Source organism: Molothrus ater, chromosome 9 (genome assembly GCF_012460135.2).
Source record: "Molothrus ater isolate BHLD 08-10-18 breed brown headed cowbird chromosome 9, BPBGC_Mater_1.1, whole genome shotgun sequence".
NCBI classification, from domain to species: Eukaryota; Metazoa; Chordata; class Aves; order Passeriformes; family Icteridae; genus Molothrus; species Molothrus ater.
In genome coordinates, this window is record NC_050486.2 from 13,935,637 (window position 1) to 13,956,415 (window position 20,779).

The window sequence follows — 20,779 nt, forward strand, 5'->3', positions numbered from 1 at the left end:
ACTTATATAATCTCACAGGTGTTTACAGCTTCTGCAGATACAAAATTATATCAAACTACCCCAGAATTAAATTAAAACAAATATTGTCAATTTTAATAGCAATCCCTGCCAAATAGAACAGCAAAACAAAAAAAAAAAAAAAAAAAAGGATACTGACCTCCAACAATAATAGCCATTAATATTCATATGGTCTGAAGTTTATATACACTCCATGAAATAAGGCTTAGGCTACAGATTATTTTATTTACATGTTGGACATGAATAAACTGGAGCCTCTTTCACATAACTATTTCTGACTATTTCTGACAGCATTTTCATCTTGAACACCAGAATCAAATAAAATTTCAAGGTGTGTCCTGGTTTTGCTGGGAAGTGAGTGGCTGTGTGGTACTTAGTTGCCAGCAGGGGTTAAACTACAACAAAATGGAATAGCAAACGTAGGGATCTAATGTTTAGAGGGATAAATCCACTTGTGTCTTCATGGAATTAATAATTCCACCACAGTTTTAATTACATTTAAAGGAACCAGTTGGACAAGAGTCACAAACAACATATGAACCCTGGTCACCTACAGGCACCCCCACCAAACTTCACTAGTTCATTATCAACAGTTGGTTTTCTGTTACATAATCTCAGCACTGTGCAGGAGTTAATGAACAACTTTCTAATTTGCATAAGAGAGCTATAACATTTCAAGAAACTATGGGTTTGAAATAAAGCAGAAACAAGACATTTTATTTTCTGCTATCATGAACTGTTCAGGAAATTAATGGTAAGATATGACTCCCTAGTGTAAGAGCCATAACAAAAACAAAGTGGAAGCTGCTCAACTGCTCTACAGATACACTGAGGTACTCATATTCCCTGTGGCACACCATTATTCCTTGCAAAACTCTGTAGATCTTCCAAAGAGTTGAGTTGCTGTTGTGGACAACTTGACACGCACAAGGAAAGTGAACTGATTTTGGGGCTTTGTATTTCCAGGCTGCATGAATTCAGAAAGAACACATACCTAGAAAGAAAAAAGATCCTCTTCTCAAAAAACAAGCTTTCTTGGTTTTTCATAAGTTTAAATTCTGAACCTTCTTTTTTAAAGTGCTACAAAGCAAGTGAAACTTTTTCCAAAGGAGTCAGTGGAATGACTGGGAACTTCAATGTGCAACATCCTTAAGTAGAAAGATTTGCCATATAGAATGACTGCCTGTTTGGCTGATGTCTCATTTAAGATCCTCTTTAAGAAGGCAGCTGCATAAAGCATAACAATGCAGCAAATTTTTGAATTCTACCTTAACTTTTTAATTTCACTCACTCTTCTGCACTACTCCCACCTTTTTTGCCTTTCAATACAACAGTGTATAGTTACAGAGATGTATATGACTGACAACTAGAAGATACATATTTTACTAAGTTCTCAAACATTTGATTGATTTATACATTATCTGATGCACTTACTTTTTATTAGTCATGTCCAATCCAGAAAGATTTGCCCCTTCTACAGGAGTGTTCTTCCGACCACATATGTTCCCAAAGCTGTCATATCCAAGCACAAGTCTTTCTGCAGCACCAGCCACCACAGCATAGCCACTTATAAATATCTGTTAAAATATTTTTTTTAAATATGAAAGCATGCTACCATAGCTTTTCCTTCCTATTCAATAAATATTCCTTTTAGGTCATGCATTTTTGCCTTCCGGTTGCAAACAGTTAAATCTAAAATTCACCCCTCTGCACAAGGCCAGAGCAAGTCACATGGGCAACTTCATAGCCCTAATGCTTCCTTAGAGCTTTCCTTCATCTCTTGTTGAAAGTATATAAATTAAGCAGAATAACAAAGGAGAAGGAAGATAGAGGTCCTGATTAAAATAAGAGGAAAGCATTACTAAGGTGCTGAACACTGTTCCTAGTGATGTTCATGTGTGTCAGTAGGCAAGATCACTCAAATGGTGATTTTTCATGTGCTCACTGCATCTCATGTTACAGGGTGACCTTCAAGACACACTTGGACAATAGAACTGCTGCCATGATGAGCCCTTGAAGCTGCTAGTGAATGTAATCAGAATTGTTTTAAACACAAAATATATTTAAAATGGAGATTACCTGAAATTTCAGGAAGGAGCATCTTTAACACATGTAAAAAATATGTAGAAAGCCATCCTGTGCAGTGTCACTTAGGTAACACTGCCCTGACCTTTTAGTTGTTCTGTTGCGAGATCAAAGTTCCAGTAGATCATCTTGTAAACCCCAAAAGTAGCTAAGTACCTCTGCTGGACAAGTAGCAGCAATTCTCAGTCAAAATGAAACACCTTGTCCAGGAATGCAGCTTAAACCCTCCTGTACATTGTGAGGGCCAAAACAATCCCTGGAAAGAACCTTTGCCAAGGTTCAGCAGCAGCAATTCTTCTGTGAAACTGGTGAAGTCCTGAGTACTGCTTTACCCAAGACTTATCTCTCCATCACTCCAGCTACTGAAGAACTCAGTGATGCAAGCTTCTCCTCTGTCCCATGGGGTGCAAGTCACATTTCACACACACCAAGGACAATCACTAAGCTCTGTGGCTATGTGCCAACTGCTGGCTGCAGCAAAGCTCCCCAGTCCCACATTAACCACTGCTGCTTTGAACGAGTATAGCTGAATATTGGCTGTGCTCGAGACAAATTGCACAGACCAGCACAACTGCCTTCTAACTTCAGCTTTAGAGCCTTTATCTGTGCTTCTACTTTTAGTACTTGTGACTAAAGATTGGATCTGGGTAAAACCACGTCTCATACACAAACATGTACAAATATGCTTCTTTAGTTCTGAGAACAATCTCATTTTTGCTTACAGCAGACTTATTTTGATTTGTCCTTCCAGAGAACAAACAAACTGTGCACACTTACCAAACCAGCCCAGAAAAGACAGAAGAGGAGCAGCCAGAGAATGTCCGTACACTTTCTGTAAACAGCTGGTCTCCATTCCCGTAGTTCATAAACACTATCTCCTGAGTCCTAAATAGAAACAAAAACAAGTTCAAGAAAAGAACAGAACAAACTTCCTGTGAAATTAACTCAAGTCCCAGAGGGCGGAGATTTCAGCAAGCGCGTAACTTCGCCCCTTCAGTGCGGAACACCTGGCAGCTCTGTGCCGTGGCGAGGCGCGCTGTCCCCGCACTGCCGGCTCTGTGCCCCCGCTCCGTGCCCCCCGCTCTGCCGGCTCTGTGCCCCCGCACTGCCGGCTCTGTGCCCCCGCTCTGCCGGCTCTGTGCCCCCGCTCCGTGCCCCCCGCTCTGCCGGCTCTGTGCCCCCGCACTGCCGGCTCTGTGCCCCCGCTCTGCCGGCTCTGTGCCCCCGCTCCGTGCCCCCCGCACTGCCGGCTCTGTGCCCCCGCACTGCCGGCTCTGTGCCCCCGCTCTGCCGGCTCTGTGCCCCCGCACTGCCGGCTCTGTGCCCCCGCACTGCCGGCTCTGTGCCCCCGCTCTGTGCCCCCGCTCTGCCGGCTCTGTGCCCCCGCTCTGCCGGCTCTGTGCCCCCGCACTGCCGGCTCTGTGCCCCCGCACTGCCGGCTCTGTGCCCCCGCTCCGCGCCCCCCGCACTGCCGGCTCTGTCCCGGGCGCTGTGCCGGCCCGCGCTCACCTGCCGCCGGCCCCCGCTCCGCTCCATGGCCGCGCTGGCCGGGCCGTGCCGGGCCGTGCTCCGCGGGGCGGCGGGCGGGCCCGGGGCGCAGCCGGCTCGGCGGGGCGAGGCTGCCCGGGGCTCGGCTCCAGCGGCGCGGGGCCGGGCCGGGCCGGGCCGGGCGGCGGCACCTCCGGCAGCTCCGCCCGCCGCTGTGGCCGGGCTGTGCCCGGGGCGGCGGGGCCGCTGCGCCGGCAGGAGGGAGGGAGGGAGAGAGCGGCATTCCTGCCCCGGGCGCTCCGCTCCCGCTCCCGGGAGGGGCGCTCGGGGGTCCGGCAGCTCCTCCACAGCCGCAGGTTTATACAGGGCCCCCGCCCGGGGTGGGAGGTTTATATTTCCCCCTTCATTAGCTTATTCCTGGGAATAGCTGAAGATTTGTCACTGCCGGCACAGAACGGGGGCTGTTCTGTCTGTAAAGCCCACTGACACCGCGATACCCGGTCGGCTGATCCGGCTGCATTATCAATACACAGCCAGTCATAGATCCTTTTCAGCTTCTCTTTGGCTGTAGTTTGTACAGTTACATCACGCTGACGTGCTGTATTATGCTATACATACTCTCATCTATGTCCATATGCATTTTGAATGCACAGGAATAACCTGCAACAACAGGAATAACACTAAATTAGGTCAATCCATGTAACTCAGATGACTGAGGAATGCGGGAATTATTAGCCACTTTTAATAACATGTTTTCTCTGTGCTGTCCCTGTTGCCGATTTATCTTTATGTTCAGTAAATTCAGCTCAATAATCTAGAGAAAATTACAAATTGGAAGGATGTTAAAAGTATGGTTTTGTCCTCTTCCTGACAGTCAGTGGAACAAATAAATATCGTCTTTAAGAAGTACCACAACATCTGCAATTGAAATAAAATTGAATTAAATGGAAGCTGTTCCGCAAAGCTGTTTAAGAATTGGTCCATCTTGCATAGGAGACAGAGCACTAGGCTAGTCTTTTCTAGAAAAAGAAAGCAAAACAAAGCCAATGTATTCCAGTTCTCTGGAGAAAATGCAGCATGAAACCTTGGTGACAAACTAGCACAGATGGAAGTAAATAGGTAATATTAGAAACGGGGCTTTTATAAAAAGGAGTGAATCTCTGCCCCAGAACACACAATGTTCTGGGGCATACATACATACAAAGTCATACAATGTTTCTGAAATTGACATTTTAACTGTCTTGACAGAACCTGCTAAAATTCTGATTTAAATTTACACACACCTCCACCCCCACCTCCTCCCCCTCCCAAGAAGTGGTTCTGAAGAAACACAGCAGGAAAGAGTTCTAAAAAACTGTCTTACAAAGGATTTATTAACCATTTAGTTTCCAGCCAGCTCATAGTTCTTGTCTTTATCAGCATTTTGTCTTTTAATGCTCATCATTCATCAGTTTTGGGGAGTTTTCAGAATTTGGATGAAAATTAAATAAATTCTAAAACCGAAGGAGCAGTTTTGTGCTTATAAAACTTAAGCAGAGAAAATAGTTTTTCCTTCACTTTGTGCTGTTGCACTTTAAAAATGTGTGGGAAAAGTCATTTTCCCTTCAAATACAAATGTGAAAGTCCACAGGAAACTTAACAGTTTTGGTTTTTTATAAGATAAGTTAAATTTTTTGTTATATCAAGAAAGCTAACCAAAATTATTAATAACTTTTTAACCTAGACAATAAGAACTCTGAGACAGGATCATTATCTGATTAAGAAAAAGCATCTTGAAGAACAATGCCAGTAATGAAGGCCTGTATTAGAATCTGATGACTTGCTGTCATCACATGCTAATATTTTGCTGTTGGTCTGGCACTTTTTGAAGGATCCTCTTTAAATTTTGAGTTCCATTCTTACTGTGAATAGAGGAAACCAGCAAATGGAACAAATATTTTTTTAATAAACTCCAGAATCCAGGTAACTGAAGTTCATGTAAAAAACAATTGGAATCAGAAGTAGAGGCCTGATTTTACTGAGCAATATCAATCAAGATTCTTTTATTTCTTCAGCTAGACAGACTAGGAGCAATTATCTTAGAAATGCTAGAAAATAACTCACAATTAGAATAAGATTTTTAAAAATCATAAATTAAATATTTTAATTGTAATAAGTTTTTATCCTGAGTTTCAAACATGATCGAATAAAACATTTTTTCTACTTAGTAGCAGCTGAGTACTTTTATCCTGTGTCACTAGGTGGGGCTCGGCTCCCAGTTTCGAGCTGCAGCTCAGCATTTGAGATGGGTGCACAGAGCCTCACACCACGGTGAGCCAATACTCACAAATGAGGAAGGATCCTCATGCTACAGTTGAAGAAAATACCAGGAAACAAGGCTCAGATTGGATAACAGATTTAAACACCCACATCCAAAGCATAATACCAAAAACTGTCGCTTGTTATTTGTCCAATCTTGCCAAAAATTGCCCAAAAGATTTATTTTGGATTTTCTGTCTTACCACCTTCACAGGATAGAGCCTGGTTTCTGCAGCTGAGTTATTTGAGCACTCTGTGAGGAGCAGGGAGCTTTAGAAGTGATATTTTGTAGTGCTGAAATAGAAATGAGATGAAAATGAATTCTGGAGAAAGAGTATTGCATTAGAGAACTGGTCCCTCTTTGTGAGCACTAATGACTTGGCCAGAGAGGTGGCCACTGGCTTGTGCTGTTTCTGGTGAGAAGCCCATGTTGGAGCCTTTGGTCTCAGTCCCCTGGTCTACATGGAGAAGATGCTGACTTTAGAAAATAAATATCTTCATTTCAATCTTGTATCCAACTACAGCCACTTCCATGGGAGATTGGTATCATGAGGATCCACAGTCACTCATAAGTCTGCACTGATCTCCCAAGAATGTAACATTTCTTGCAAAGGAAAAGAAAATATTTACAGTCTTGGAGTACCCAGGAACTCACAGTGATTTATTTGAATTTTAAGACATTTTTAAATTTTCTAACCATTCAACCTGCTTGGTGTGTTGCAGTGGGGGAACCACAGCAAGGGAGATTAACATTTACTCTTCTGAGACTACTTGTAGTTTTTAAAGGATGTTTTACATGTTACCCATCTTCAGACATGTTTATCAGCAACAGAGATGAGCAGCAGTGTAAATTCATGGGCATTTTTCAACTCTCTGTTTTTCATTAAGTCACAAAGAAGATACAGAAAAAATCAAACATGAAATCAAGCTTTGTGACTCCAAGCTTTAATAACAAAGTTCTAGTTATTTCTTATGACTGTAGTTTATTCACTGAGAATGAGTCCTGGTGCTGCCTGCACTTAGGGCTCAACTTTCTCACCAAGAAACTTACCTGATTAAAACCGGAGCAGGAATGCGGACTGGGAGAGGAAGGTGCTAAATGAAAACATGACAGTTCCTTGCTAGACTGGTTAAGTGAGATGACTATCCCTATCTGTATCCCCTTCTGGGTCAGACAAGGAACAGAGACCAATTATTTTAATAACAGGACACGGTAACTGGGAAACTCAGCTTAAAAGCAAACATTTTCTGCCTGATTAGAGAAGGTGCAGCTGAGCATAATTTCCATTGCTCTCAAATGATCTTGCTTATGTACAATAGCTTAGCAGGCAGGCACTGTTCTCTGTAGGTATCTATGCTTGGAAAATCCTGAACTGTAACACCAAGAAACCAAACATAATGCCTCCTATGATGCTCAAGCTGCTACTCAGGTTTGCATTCTAAGTGCAGGTGTTTATGATCTCATCTCTCTTGGACCATTCAGTATGAAATTTCTCATGGCAGGTGCTCAAGATTTTTGAAAAACATCAGCACATATTATTCAGTCACTTTTAAGAATGAAATTAAAGAACCAGACAATATAGTATCCCTTCTTGGATAATAGTAAAGATATTATTACACATTATTTCATCAGAGATTTTTAATGGACAAGAGGAAAGAAATATTTCTAGCTTTTTCTCATATTTGAGAAAATTCATCCATATTTACCCAAACCACTTTGATAAATCATGGTGTATGCTCAGTCAACTTGATGAGCTTCATAGCTAAAGGATCTGTAGTCTGTGCCTGCATGGTGTACCCAGGGCCTGGCTGAGACAGTCTGGGCAGCCCTGAAAGGTGCTTCTGACCTGTCATGGACTTTCACTGTTTCACCTTCACATCAGTGATTGTCCTGATGGAGAGCAGGCACTGCTCCTGAGATAAATATAAAGAAAAAGGAGAGCTAGGTATTGCTGCTGAATAGGTTTCTGGAGTTGATAAGGAATACTTTGGTTGATAAGGAAAGCAGGACCTAGCAGGTCTCTGAGAAGGATGAGGGATTCAAAACATCAGTATCATGAAAGCATTTAACCTAAGGCTGTAGACAGTGGGCCATTATGCCTCTGTTGAGCCACAGTAACAGACTGAAAGCCAGGACTGGCTCAGCAAAGGCACCAGAAACAGAAGTGAAATGGTAGTCAAGGACAGTAGGGGAATGGCTGCCAGAGAGAGGAGGTGGAGGGAGGACTGGCATGCAAGGGACAGCATGCAGGATTTGAGGAAACAGTGGGGCTGGATGTGAGTGAGACTGAGAGATAGTAGGAAATGGCTGAAAAAAGGAGGCCAAGATTGAAAAAAGTAGAAGCCTGAGAGCTAAGGGAGGCTAGAACTGGTATGGGGAGGCATAAAACTGGCCAGGTAAGAAAAGGGTAGACAGTGAAAGCTGTGTGGGCATAAACAAGCCATAGCACAAGTCCTGAAGGTACTTAAAAGATTAAGACTGTGGGGAGAATCTGGGTCTGCCACCACTCACTTTCACAAGCAGAGTATCCTCCTGTCAGCAAATATCCTCAGTGTTGGCCTGAGAGTGCCAGAGTGCCCTGGCAGACTCAGGCCTGGCTATCAACCCAAAGCTCCCAGTCAGATTTCTGATCAGCCTGCCAGTACTGCCACTGCTCCTCTGGATCCACTGGCAGACTTCTGTCCAAGGCATCTAAAGAGTCCAATCTTTCTGATGACTTGAGGTAGTTTCTTTATGATGCTCCATGCTCACTTTTCTGTTTGCTCATCTGTTTGCTGATCATTTACAGCTGGACTTTCTAAATACTTAGTTGTAAATATAATTAGGAAAATGCACGAAAGATAAAATAAGCAATATTTTTTCTAGTAATTTTTGAGATGTTTTACTTCTCAGCCTTCTCACTTGAATTTAACAAATTAATAACCAAATTAATAATCAAATTCTTCTGGATATTTCTAGTGCATTGAGAAGCTCTATTTTTATTTCAGGACAATGATTATTGAGTAGATTAGCCAGCAGTCTAGAAGAATGGAGTGTACACATGCCTCTATAGTTTTAGATTACTGCTGCAAACCACCATCCCTCCTGTGATTTACCAAATATATGAATCATTCAAGGAACGAGTATAATACCACAAAGTTAATTTGTTCCACTTGCCACACAAGCATGCAGACATCTGCACAAAGAGCCCTTTCATTCCTCACAAGCTAGAGCACAGCCTGACCCTAGAAAAGTGTTTGCTGAGTTGAACTTGATAATAAACTTTAGAGGTGACTCATTTCAAGGTCTGAGAACAGAGCAAGAGAATCAATGTTTCAGGATCACATGGAACATTACTTACCAAGCCAGACAAGGCTGGAGCCGTACCTTTGTGGGAAATCAGAATTACAATGTGCCCAGGGTTCTGACTGATGTGGGTAGCAGAAGGTGAAAGAGCTTGAACTGGAACAACTTCTGTGTCTCAGGGCTGTTCATGTCCCTCTCTGGTCTAAAGAGCAGACATGCCAGTACATCTGAGTGTCTCAATACAGAGAACAGACAAGTTACACTGCTCTTCAAAATATCCCCTCAAAAAGCCAGGGAAAGGAATTGCTTGAGTTTCAGAGGAATTGGGAAGTGAAAGCTGTGGATTTGGAAGGTTGGGAAAGGATGGCTTGTTCTGTAAATTATGTAAATGCAAGGAAGGATGGAAGATATTCTTGAGAGCTGCAAAGAGAATGGAATAACCTAGGATAAACCCAAATCAAAGAGTATTGCAAAAGGCTTCAATTGGGACCGCATGGAGTATGCAGAAATATCTGTGACCTGCAGAGTCAGGTTTAGTTCTGAATGAAAACAATGAGATGTTTTCATTAGTTGGGTGGAGACCAGGGAAATGTGGTTTTTATCAACACTAAGATAAGTAGCAGAATCATTGCAACGACTAGAGGGAAGTCTTTTCTGAAAGCACAAGATGCTTCACTGATATTTTAGTTCTTGTAAGGACAATTTACAATAATAGAATCAGCTACTGAGTGTTTGCCAGAGAAAAATAATGGTGTTGTATCCAGAGAGACAGCTTGGACTGTAGGGCTTTCAAAGAGCCGCGAGTGCAGAGGAGCGGGTGTCGCCATCTCCCACTGGATGTCACTCTCGGGCAGTTCTGTAGCTGCGCTTTGCCGCGGCAGCGCCTTGCAGCTCCTCCTGGCAAACCCAGGTACCGCGCATTGCTCAGCTACACGGTCTGCTAAGAGGCTTCAGTGCCATTTGTTGGCGCTTTTAGTTTTGGACTTTGCGAGCACTGCTTTTCACCGGTCCCTCTAGTGGAAACAGCCTAACTTCATGGATTTATTGCCACTAGATGTTTATTGTACTGAGGTTTGACAGCATGTACAATTCTCTCTGTGTTAATTAGTTGTCTTTTTAAAACAAAGCCTGACAATATCTAGTGAGGCTTGGGCAGCAGCATTTATTATTCTGCTTTTTCTTCCTCAAAATAACACAGGTTGTATTTAGAGAAGGCATTAGGCCATCTAGTTTACTCAAATGTAATGCTCCCAACAACAGCACAGGCAAGCAGCACAGAATCTACTCAAGTTTTAGATTACTGCTAGTAGTCCATTTGTAGATTTCATTATATTCAGTGCACACTGTGACCAATTGCTTTACGTGAGAATAATCATTATTTTAGTCAGGAGTTCCAGGGAAAGGGTGTTCATGGACAATAGTGTGTTTCTGCATAAGTTTCATGCACCTAGACAGGACCTGAAGTTCCATTGCAACACACGTTAAAAGACTTAAATATCTTCATTACCTGAAAAGTGAATGCTGAACACCCTGCTTTGCACAGCCTGTTGAGAGCAGGAGGAAAGGTGATTATCTATGTACTTATGCCAGAGGCTCCCTTGTCAAAGAATCATCAATCTGCTCTCCAAACACTGATGTTTGAACAGCACGTCTATAAGATCAGTATGTGGCCAGTCATACTGAGTCAGATAATGGCCCACAGGTGTCTGTTATTTATCTGACATACTCTTTATACTACCTTTGGTTTACCTTCATTTTTTTACAGAGACTTCTCATAAATTACCTGCTCAATTTATGTTTTGTCTTAATCAGTCATGAGAAGAAAAATCAACAGCGAGTGGAATGCAGTAATGGGCCCAGCAGCCACTGGTGGTGTTACAGACTATGAGATGGCATGACTTACGTAAACAGTTTATTCATCTCCATTAAAGTGACATTGAATCAGCACTCTCCCAGATGAGTAGCTCTAACTCATAGAAATTCTGCAGTCATTCTTACTAGCACACCTATTTATAGGGTAGGAGTGCAATAGCTGAAATATTTGCTAAGAATTGTGGTCCAGTTCTGCAAAACCTAATTAAATGTGAAATATCTAGAGAAATAATTCCTACTCTATTAAGAATTCTTGGAATCTAATACTATAAACAACTTTTTTGGAGAGAGGAATCCTGAAATCTAACGTTCTTTCCATTTAATTTTTCCCATTATCTGAAAAGATATAGAATAGTGTTACATGTTATATATCAAACTTTCTCACAAAATTTATCCTGCACATGTGCATGAAGTTCAGCTAGGCAGAGCAGCTGGAGTCTAAAATCAGAAGCATGGAGCTCCATGTCATTGGCCAGCCCTACTCTGCTCTCATCCATTGCCTGCTGGTACTCCAGTACCAATATATAGTTTAATACAATATGTAATCACTTTGTTTCAATGTTTCCATAAATCATTTAACGGGAAAGAAGAAATAGTTTTCCTTTAATAGTAGGAAGATCAATATTAACTAATCTTGTAGCACTGTCACTAGAGTTAACATTTTTCCATTACTAAGATTAAATAACTGCATTCTTTTGAGGCTTCTTTTCAAGGAACATTTCTGCTTCTGCAATAACAACTCATCACTCTGTTCATAATGCTTGCCATAAGCAATCTTATTGTGTGAAGTGTTTTTGTGGTGTTAGGTAAAATGAGATACAGTCTTACACCGAGACCTGTGTAAAGCAAAATGTACATAAATGTCTAGATATTGTTGCAGTTTTGATTTATTTTAATCTTTGCCCATAAACTGAGGGTTGTTACTCATCTGTTGTGATTAAACCACAGAACACACTATTCCTAGTCTGTCACATTATGGGTAAAGTCATGGGATAGCTACTGTGCTTTGATTGCATTCATGCAGTAAAAAAGAATTAGCATTCTCCTAGCTGTTCCCAACACTTGTCGTAGTAAGTGTGTATCATTACAGTGGAGAAGACTGTTAGGCAATGTTTGATACAAAAACACTCAATGGAAGGTAAAAACTTCTTTGAGCAGCTATTTGAGGAAGCAAGATTTCGCAGCAAACATTGCGTGCTTAAAAATGGAAAGATATTTTGAAAAAAGGATGTTGACCCTATTTCTAGTGACTAAAATTTGAAGTTGTCAAACTGACATGAGCAATGGCAATATAACAATTTCCTGTCCACATAACATATTTGCACAACATAATGTTACTGATAACACTAACTAGGAAAGTGCATAACCCAAAGGATGTGGATGTGTCTGGGAATTCCCATGGCCCTTCCTGTGTACCAGTAAAGGAATAAGACAAAACAAACATCTATGGGCTAATCATGCAAACTCTTATTCATAGAGTTTGCTCCTCTTCACCTTGTTGATATGTGGATTTTACGCTTCAGTTTCCCTGTCTTAAGTCAATTAAAAGTAATCCAGCTTTCTGTCAACACTTGGCTCAGAAAATAAATGCCATATAAGAAACTATTTAGAAATGGATTGCTTTGGGTATGTAACTGTTCTAGGAGAGTTAGAGGCAAAAGGTGATTCTGTTTTCTTTTTGGCTTGTCTTTGCATCCATAGAAACCTCTGGGCTGTAGTGGTCTGGCTGGCATAGCTCAAAATGGATTATTTGAAAGCTCACCAGGAGACACCAGAGACCTGCACTCACACTAGGCCTCATATGATTACTCATTTGTAGAAATTGTTTGCTCATTCTTTCAGGCAGAATTTACACAAGGTTTGGGTTAAATGTAGGGATATGTCCTTTTGATAGTTCACCCTTTCTTCTGTGCCTGACTTTCTGCTGTCCAGCAAGTATTTTCAGCCCTCCCTGCCTCAGTCCTGCCTCTTGCTTGGTAAACTGGCAGCAGCTGTGTTTATCTAATCTCCTAAAGCAACCTCCAATCTATGTATAAAAGCATGCTGGCTTTGCCACACATGGCTTTGTTTATTGAATTAATCTGGTTGTGGTCTGCTGTGCACCACACCCAGTGTAAGGAGAAAAAGACATATATTGCATATGAGTTGTAATTTTGATAGTACTCATGTAACAAGACTATTGAAATTTTAAGACTAGTGGCTAGTGTATATTTCCACCTGATTTATTTTTTAAAAATTCAAATATTCCGTTTTTACTGTGGTAGTAGTCACCAAAACCAAAGTATTTTTATATTTGATAACGTAATCTTAATAAAAACATTCAACTGTGATATGTTTCCCTCAGGAACCAGCTATCTGCAAAGAAGTTTCAACATCCACATCATCGGGAGTCACAGTTGGATCCAGATTTCTTTGAATTATTTTGAAAATTGGCAATAAACAACAGGTTTTTATGCCATCTTTCCATAGAATAATGCAATTTCCGTTCTCACTGGTCCCAGAGAAGTATATATTCATTGTGTATCTGATACTTTAAAAAGAGAAAAAGGCCTAATCCACAGAATTTTAGCAAGTGTGGTCTGCATTACTTATCACTCTTTTTCTAAGAGGGTTATGAAACAAATACTGGGGGCCAAAGTAAATTGTGTTTCAGTGATTGTATAACAGCACATGCCACTGGAGGTAGCCTGTTAAACAGATCTGTTCAGATCTGTTGGAAGTAGCTGTAAGTTTTCTTACCCATATTAACAAGCTGTATTCCGTGTTTCATTTTGTGTTGCTGTGGAATGCTGTAAAACCTTTAATTAAAACTGGAAGTGTAAAGATACTTAATTTCCAAACATGGCACTGTGTTCCTTTATACCTTATTTTAAAAACTCTTCTGCAGATATGTTTGTAAACGAAGCCACTAGTCACGTCTTTCATGTTGCAACTTGCTTTTCAGGCTTTTCCATGAGAACCCAATGCTGGTATTTCATTATTCTACAACAATTTGGATTTTTCTAAGTATCTCTATCTTTGGTAACTGGAAGGAAGTTCCTCCTTGCTCATACTCAAGTTTGTTGCAACTTATTAAAATTTAGAAATCCCCATGTGTAAATCTCACTTCCTGTCTACTAGTGATCAGTGAAGTAGCATTTTAATAGTGGATAAAGAGGTTAATTTTTTATGCAGTTGTCCATTTTTCTTTGGATTCCATCTCTATATATCATGTGACAAAGAGTGCTAGGTGTAGTATGGAAAATTTAGTGAGACAGAGAAAACAAAGCAACCAATGTCTCAAAAGTTCCATGGTCAGAAGCAAAGGCTCCTGCAACAGAAAAGTCAAGGAGGGAGAAAGAGGAGAGATGCGCCTCAGGCAATGATATTAAATGCTTGAGTAATCAGGGAGAAAACAGACTTTAGAAGTGTAGACAGCAAAGTTTCTCAGACAATCTCCTGTGATTTTTCTTTGTTCTTACTTACAACTAAGAATTAATATTATAGACAGAATGAATGCAGAAATCTCATGAGTCTAACTCCTAGTTATTATTTCAGTGGCAAAATATAGAAATGGACTAAATCCTCCCTGTCTATTAAGAAACATTCAGAAGGAATAGGAAATATTAAACAATGGAACAGGAAGGTTTGGGGACAAAACCAAAAGCAGGTATTCAATATGATTCTCATCTGTCATTTCTCATTGTGATAAAGGAGAAAGAGAGATGTAGGAGAACATACTCTAGGTGCTAATATTTGCCACCCTTCCTGATGTCTCAACAAATTAATTCTCATGCCTGGACCTCTCCAGGGATGGAAGGAGAGAGTCAGAGTGTCCCTGTTTGCTGTGGTTTGTGCTTATTTATTCATGGATTTTGAATCAGCCATGCTGTTAGTTACTGATGCCATCTGGGCTTTGATGTTCTCAGAGCACATGGTAACAGCTCCTGAGACACCCTCTGTTACAGTACTTACTGTGTATACATTTTCCTCCTAAAATGAAATTAATTGAATAATGATTCCTATGACTGATTCAGATCTTTCTTCTGTTTATGAAATGACACTGGCTAATTTCTAATTTAAATTTTTATGTTGTTTTCTTCAACTAATAAATTTTTTAAACTTTTTTCCCCTTCACTCATGACCAGGTCTAACAGTTAAAAGTAGTTAAAATGGTTGAATAACTGATAATTAAAAACTATAATAAACATAATAACTGATGCCTAGATTTATTTTGACTCAGGCCTACTCACTTGCCAGCATCTTTTCCAGGGATATATAGGCCTGTTTACAAGTGTGCTGGGACCGTAAAGTAATGGCCATAACCTGAAAGTAATGGCTCTGTGAGGATACAGGTGAGCAGATATTAAGAGTTATAGGGCATTCCTGAGAGCAAACATGACAAACCAGTTGGTTACCATCTGGCCACATGTACCTTGTACAGTTCTCTAAACTAAAATGTGAATTGTTAGATCACAATATTGTGAACCTTCAGCATGAATGTGAACAGCTAAAGAGCAGTAAGGAGGGGTGGATATATAAGCAGACAATGGACAGAGGAGCAGACAATGCAAAATTATCCATCTGTGCTCTGATTCATAGAAATGAGTGGCCCAGGCACAATGAAAGATGGACAGAGTCATTACATGGTTTCATTCTAAAAGGAAGCAACATAAGAATGACAGAAAATAGAATATGCAACAAGTTCCTTTTTTTGTCTCTAATATACTCCTTTTGTGGTTTATAATATATATATATTTTTTTTTTGCCCATTATACCAATATTGAAAAAAGAAAGCAAATTAAAAGTAGTTAAAGGGAAACTGAGTGTTAGAGACTGACTCACCCTGATTCACAGCCCCATCAAATGGGGCTTGCAGAGTTCAGGTGGTCTAAATTGGAGTAGCCTTGTAGTTACAGCATAATGGACAGACAGAAAATGTCTCTGGAACTGCCAGGCTGGAATTTTTATTAAAATTAAAATTGACTGAAGCCTGTTGTAATAAGAGTTGAAGTGGACAAATGTAAGTAGTAATGTACTAAAAACAAATCTTGTGTGTATGCCTGTACTTCCAGTTGAACCCTAGGCAGGCAGTAATCAGCCTGTTAGTGAGAGGCACCACTGCAGGTCAGCAAGACAACAGAATGCAAAATGCAAAATTCAAAATTACTGCAAAAAGATTATTCCTCTGTCCATCTCACACACACAGAGCAGCACGTGCAGTTAGCAGAGTTGTGTCAGTGCTGCCTAGCAGACACAGACTGCCCACAGGCTCCTACAGGCTCAAAAGTCACATGATGTCTATGTTCCCTGTATTTTTCATCAATATGTGTTGAACAGCTAAGCTGTAATACTGTAAAGCAATAAATAACAGTGTGCTTACCCAAACAATTAGAACTTGTTTATCTTCCCTTGAAATTCCAGTTAGTAGTGGGTTGCATAATGGCTTTTCCCCATTGCAGTCAAGCATCCACCTTACCAGAAAAGGCAGCCAATAGCAATCTAGACTAAATAGTGTGTTCATCCCTGCAGTGGTGGGGCATAGCACAAGACCAACATTTGCCCTGTTGCAAGGGTCCTTATGAGACAGAGAAGGGACCCAGAATATATTCCAGGACCTGACTTTTCCTCTGGAAGGGAACAGAAATATTCGTTGTGCTCCAGCTCCTCCAAGCCATTGTGCTTTGAAAATGTAGCATCTGGTCCAAAATCTAGTAACTCTGGGCAATCTAACTGAGCATTCATTTCTCAAACTGTATAAAATGTATTTGCTGTGCCAATTGTTCTGTTCTAAGGCTTTAAGAGGATGCCAGACGTGAACAGTTGAATGTGGGTCAGTGTTGACCAAGGTGATCTGATCAAGGATTTGACACTTTTGCAAGATATCTCTTTGGTATTAAAAATGTTAGTCTGTCATTTTACTATGGATTGTTTATGGTCCATAGAATTAGCCTACTAATTTTTCTTTCCTATTCTACTATTTGCTTGTTACAGTGCTATTCCGTTCCCAGAATTGTCAGTAATCATCTTTCTCTTTCAGTTAGCTGTTGACTCATGTAGAAAACAGTGTAAAACTTTCTGAAACCAATGGGGCTGAAAGTCTGTAAACAATGCAGTATCTTTGCATTACAAAATATTTAGTTAACAATCGTCTCTAAAGTGTATACTTTAGGGAGCAGCTGCTCCAAACTGTCTTCCCTGATGATGGCTTAAAATTAACACAAAGTAAACCCAGAAAAGAGGAAACAAGAGACATCATTAGCTCTCCTTCATTTACTACACAGAGTCCAGCCAATTTCAATTTAATGAAAGCGTTTATTCCTCTGAGCAGACTGTGACTTCCAGAAATAACAATTTGATGAATGATTAGCAGCAGTAAATACAAAATGTTTATATCATGTTATGTATGAGCCCTGAAAAAGTAGCAATATTGAGTCATTGACTTGACTAGCTTAACCAGACACAGAAGATGTCTCAGATGGGGGAGGTGGTGCTAACACAAGATGTGCCCTCTTTTCAGACACACTGGGGATGATCACAGCCATTATCTGCTTTGCCATTTGCAGGACATTGCTATCTGAACACAGTATGAGAAGCAAGGCTTGAGGAACCATATGTAAGTATTGCTGGCTTCTGAGAGGTTGTATTTATCTTGCAAAGGTAAAAATGCCTTTCCAAGCTAATAACACATGTTTATAACCAGTCCTGATGGCACTCAGTTCACTGCAGATGTTACAGATTCATCCCTGGCACTGGAGCCAGTCCTGTTTTCTGCAGGATACAACTGATGGAACTTGCAAAGGATGATGCCCTTTGAAATCTTTGCGCTGCATTTTAATAAGTTTTTTTACAAAAATGTTTTACTAGACAATGCAGGAAATGGGGACATGAAAACTCCTCAAACTCCATATCCCTGAAGACATTGAAAGAAATACTGATCATACTGAATCAATTTGAAAATGTAAGCAAATGGATATTAATGTTTTAGAATCAGGAATATTTCAATGTGGGGGATTTTTTCTGATAATGTCAAAATGCAGCACTTTGGCTTTCTGGTTCTTATTTTTTCCAGAACTCTATGAAAATTTCAATATTTCACTGTGATGAAAATACATTTCAGTGATGGTGTTCTCCATTCTGATTCTTGCATTACTGGGTGAGTTGACATGGATCTGCATTGTTTTAGTATGCCTGAAGCCCAAGTATTATAAGAGCTAAACGTTCATTACATAATTCTGTTAATAAGAAAATGTTCTTAATGCAGTAATAAAACAATATAAGTTAAATTGAAATGTTCACTCCAGGTATGTCTTTGAAAAATAAAGGTATTTTATTTACTATCTCTCAAAGTCTGTATAGCTTAATACTTAACTGAAACTCTCCTCTGCCAACTGAGTCTCAGAGTTTGAGGGAGATGTGGATTTGCATCTGAGTTTTACAACTCTAACTGTAGCTATTTATTAAGAAGGATCCAGACACCACCGGAACTGCACTTCAGTTCCTAATAATTGATTTGGCAATGCTAATTTTAAATAAGTAATTTAAAGTAACGTAGGGACAAGACCCTATTAGCAGAAATAAAGAAGTTTTTGTTTTCTTCTGATGATCAAAAATGTATGTGCTTAGATAGTATATGAGAACTGTCTTGGTTATGATGTCAAATCTGAAACTAGAAAGAACTTGATTCTTCACACTTTCACTTACTTAAGCAAACAGGAAAAAAAGGAAAGAAAATCAGGAAAAATATGTCAAATTTACTTCATTACATAATGATAGGAAGAACTTCAGAATGATAAATCTCTTGTAGCTTAAGAGTTTTTGTAGCTTAGAAATAATGATAACCACAATTCTCAGTGGACTCAGTCTAAGTCTAAGAAGATCAGGCTATAAAAAGTAAAATTTGGAAAACACCTAATCACATGAAGTTAGCTACAGAAGCTATAGAGAGTAAGTCACAGCAGGTCAGTGCAGAGATCTGCCATCCCAGGAACCATCTGAGCATTGCATTACTTGAAATCTTTTCCTGCATTTCATTTCATGCCTATCTGACAGATTAACAAATAGATTTCTACACTCAGTGAAGCATAAACTCACTATTCATCTTAAGAGAATAAATCACAAATTAGTGAGGTTTGGACAGTATCTGTGTTGAGTTTTTTATGTGCCGCAAAGCAGTAGTGAAATAGGACAGTGGGACGGAGCTCACAGTTTGTGGAAAGGCAGATGGGAGACCCGGATTCTGGAGTGCTGGTAGGAGGTGTGGTACAAGTGTGGGTGCAGCACAGAGCTTTGGGCTGAGAGAGGTGGTAGGACAGGCAGGGCAGCACTGAGGAGCTGTGACCTCGTGCTCTTTTGGAAGCAGAGTGAATTTGGTGGGGTAAAGCTTAGAGGCTGGGAGGATGATTTGAACCAGGTGTAGTAAAGAAGGCAGCTGGCAGGGTTCCAGGGGCCAGGCAGGGACAAAGGAGTGAGACCTGGGGCAAGGGAGGAACATGGGAATGAACCTTGAGCATAATGAGGAGGTGCAGTTCATGGCACCACCTCAGATGTGGGGCAGGCATGGAGGTGTGGGGCTTGGGGCTGAGGAGAGCCACCAGGATGGGCCAGAATTGCAGAGAGTCCCTGGCAGGGCTCCAGAGAAGCCGTTCCCCAGCAGTGCTCCTGCAGCACGGGCACTGAGCTCGAGGGATGGCTGCCAGGCCCAGCAATGCTCGTGGCTGGGGACAGGAGCGGCACAGGCGTGGCAGCCAGGGCGTGCTGAGAACATGGAACAGCACAGCCGAGAGCCTACAGAATGTCGAAATGCCCAGACCTTGGTTCTGCGCCCACACAATGATAAAGAGGAAGGAGAAAGCAAGAACTCATACAGAGCAAGTGGTAACATGCTCTGTCCCATGATTCTCCCTGGAAACGCTGGCAAAACATGGGTTGCTGTCTGCATTGATTTGTGTCAAATGGCAACAACACATCTGAGGGTCCAAAAACTGTCTTCAGCTCACCACACAGCAAGGCAGAAGACTGCAGCCTGATAATATATTTTTTTTGTGGGAAAGTTGATTGAGCAACTTGTCATTCTTTCCTTTTCCCCTTCTTCATCTACTTAGTTAAAGGATTGCTTTTAATAGCTCATCTGCCATGGGACAAATTATATTTCTAAATTATTTTCAACTACAGAAATTAAAGAGTTCATGGCATCATTATTGTTGCTTTTATTACTATTTTATGCCTTTTCTTTCTCCAAAAGATGTCCTTTCCCTAATTTAAAAAACAAACATGAATTATGTACTCCCTATGACAAGCTAAAATTTAGCATCTAAAACCCCCAGAGAAATGAAAGATTTGACTCCAACATATGAAACTTGCTGAGTAATGCTATCCCTGAAAAAAATTCTACTTCGACTCATGCAAACCACATCCTTTATAAACAGACCTCACTACTCCATGTTGCATAACGTCTGTAGCAGTTGTGCTTGTTATCAGCTTTATTAGCACTTAATAACTACACAAATATTTTCCAGTTCTTTTGCTTGTTATGTCTGTGTATGGTTATACTAAACGCTGTGTCAGAAATTGCTATGAATAGGACTGTTACATTCCTTAGCACTGAGCAATAATCCCTCTTTAGAAAGAAGAGGTAATTCCTAATTGAGCTTTTTCCCTTGGGTGGTGCATGCATACTTACATATACACATATGTATATAGCAAGTGTATGTATACATAGATATAGATAATATAGATACAGATATACATAAA

At 40.6% G+C, this 20,779-nt stretch overlaps 1 protein-coding gene across 1 annotated transcript in view; it reads right to left on the reverse strand.

Annotated features, from left to right (window-relative positions):
• The window catches only part of SLC44A3 (solute carrier family 44 member 3), a 35,669-nt gene extending 31,995 nt beyond the window's left edge, over window positions 1–3,674 (reverse strand). Inside the window, 4 exon segments of the mRNA XM_036388271.2 lie at window positions 876–1,012; window positions 1,453–1,595; window positions 2,881–2,988; window positions 3,613–3,674. Of these exon segments, the coding sequence (XP_036244164.1) occupies window positions 876–1,012; window positions 1,453–1,595; window positions 2,881–2,988; window positions 3,613–3,639 (415 nt within the window). The 5' untranslated portion in view covers window positions 3,640–3,674.
• Between the last annotated feature and the right edge of the window lie 17,105 nt (window positions 3,675–20,779).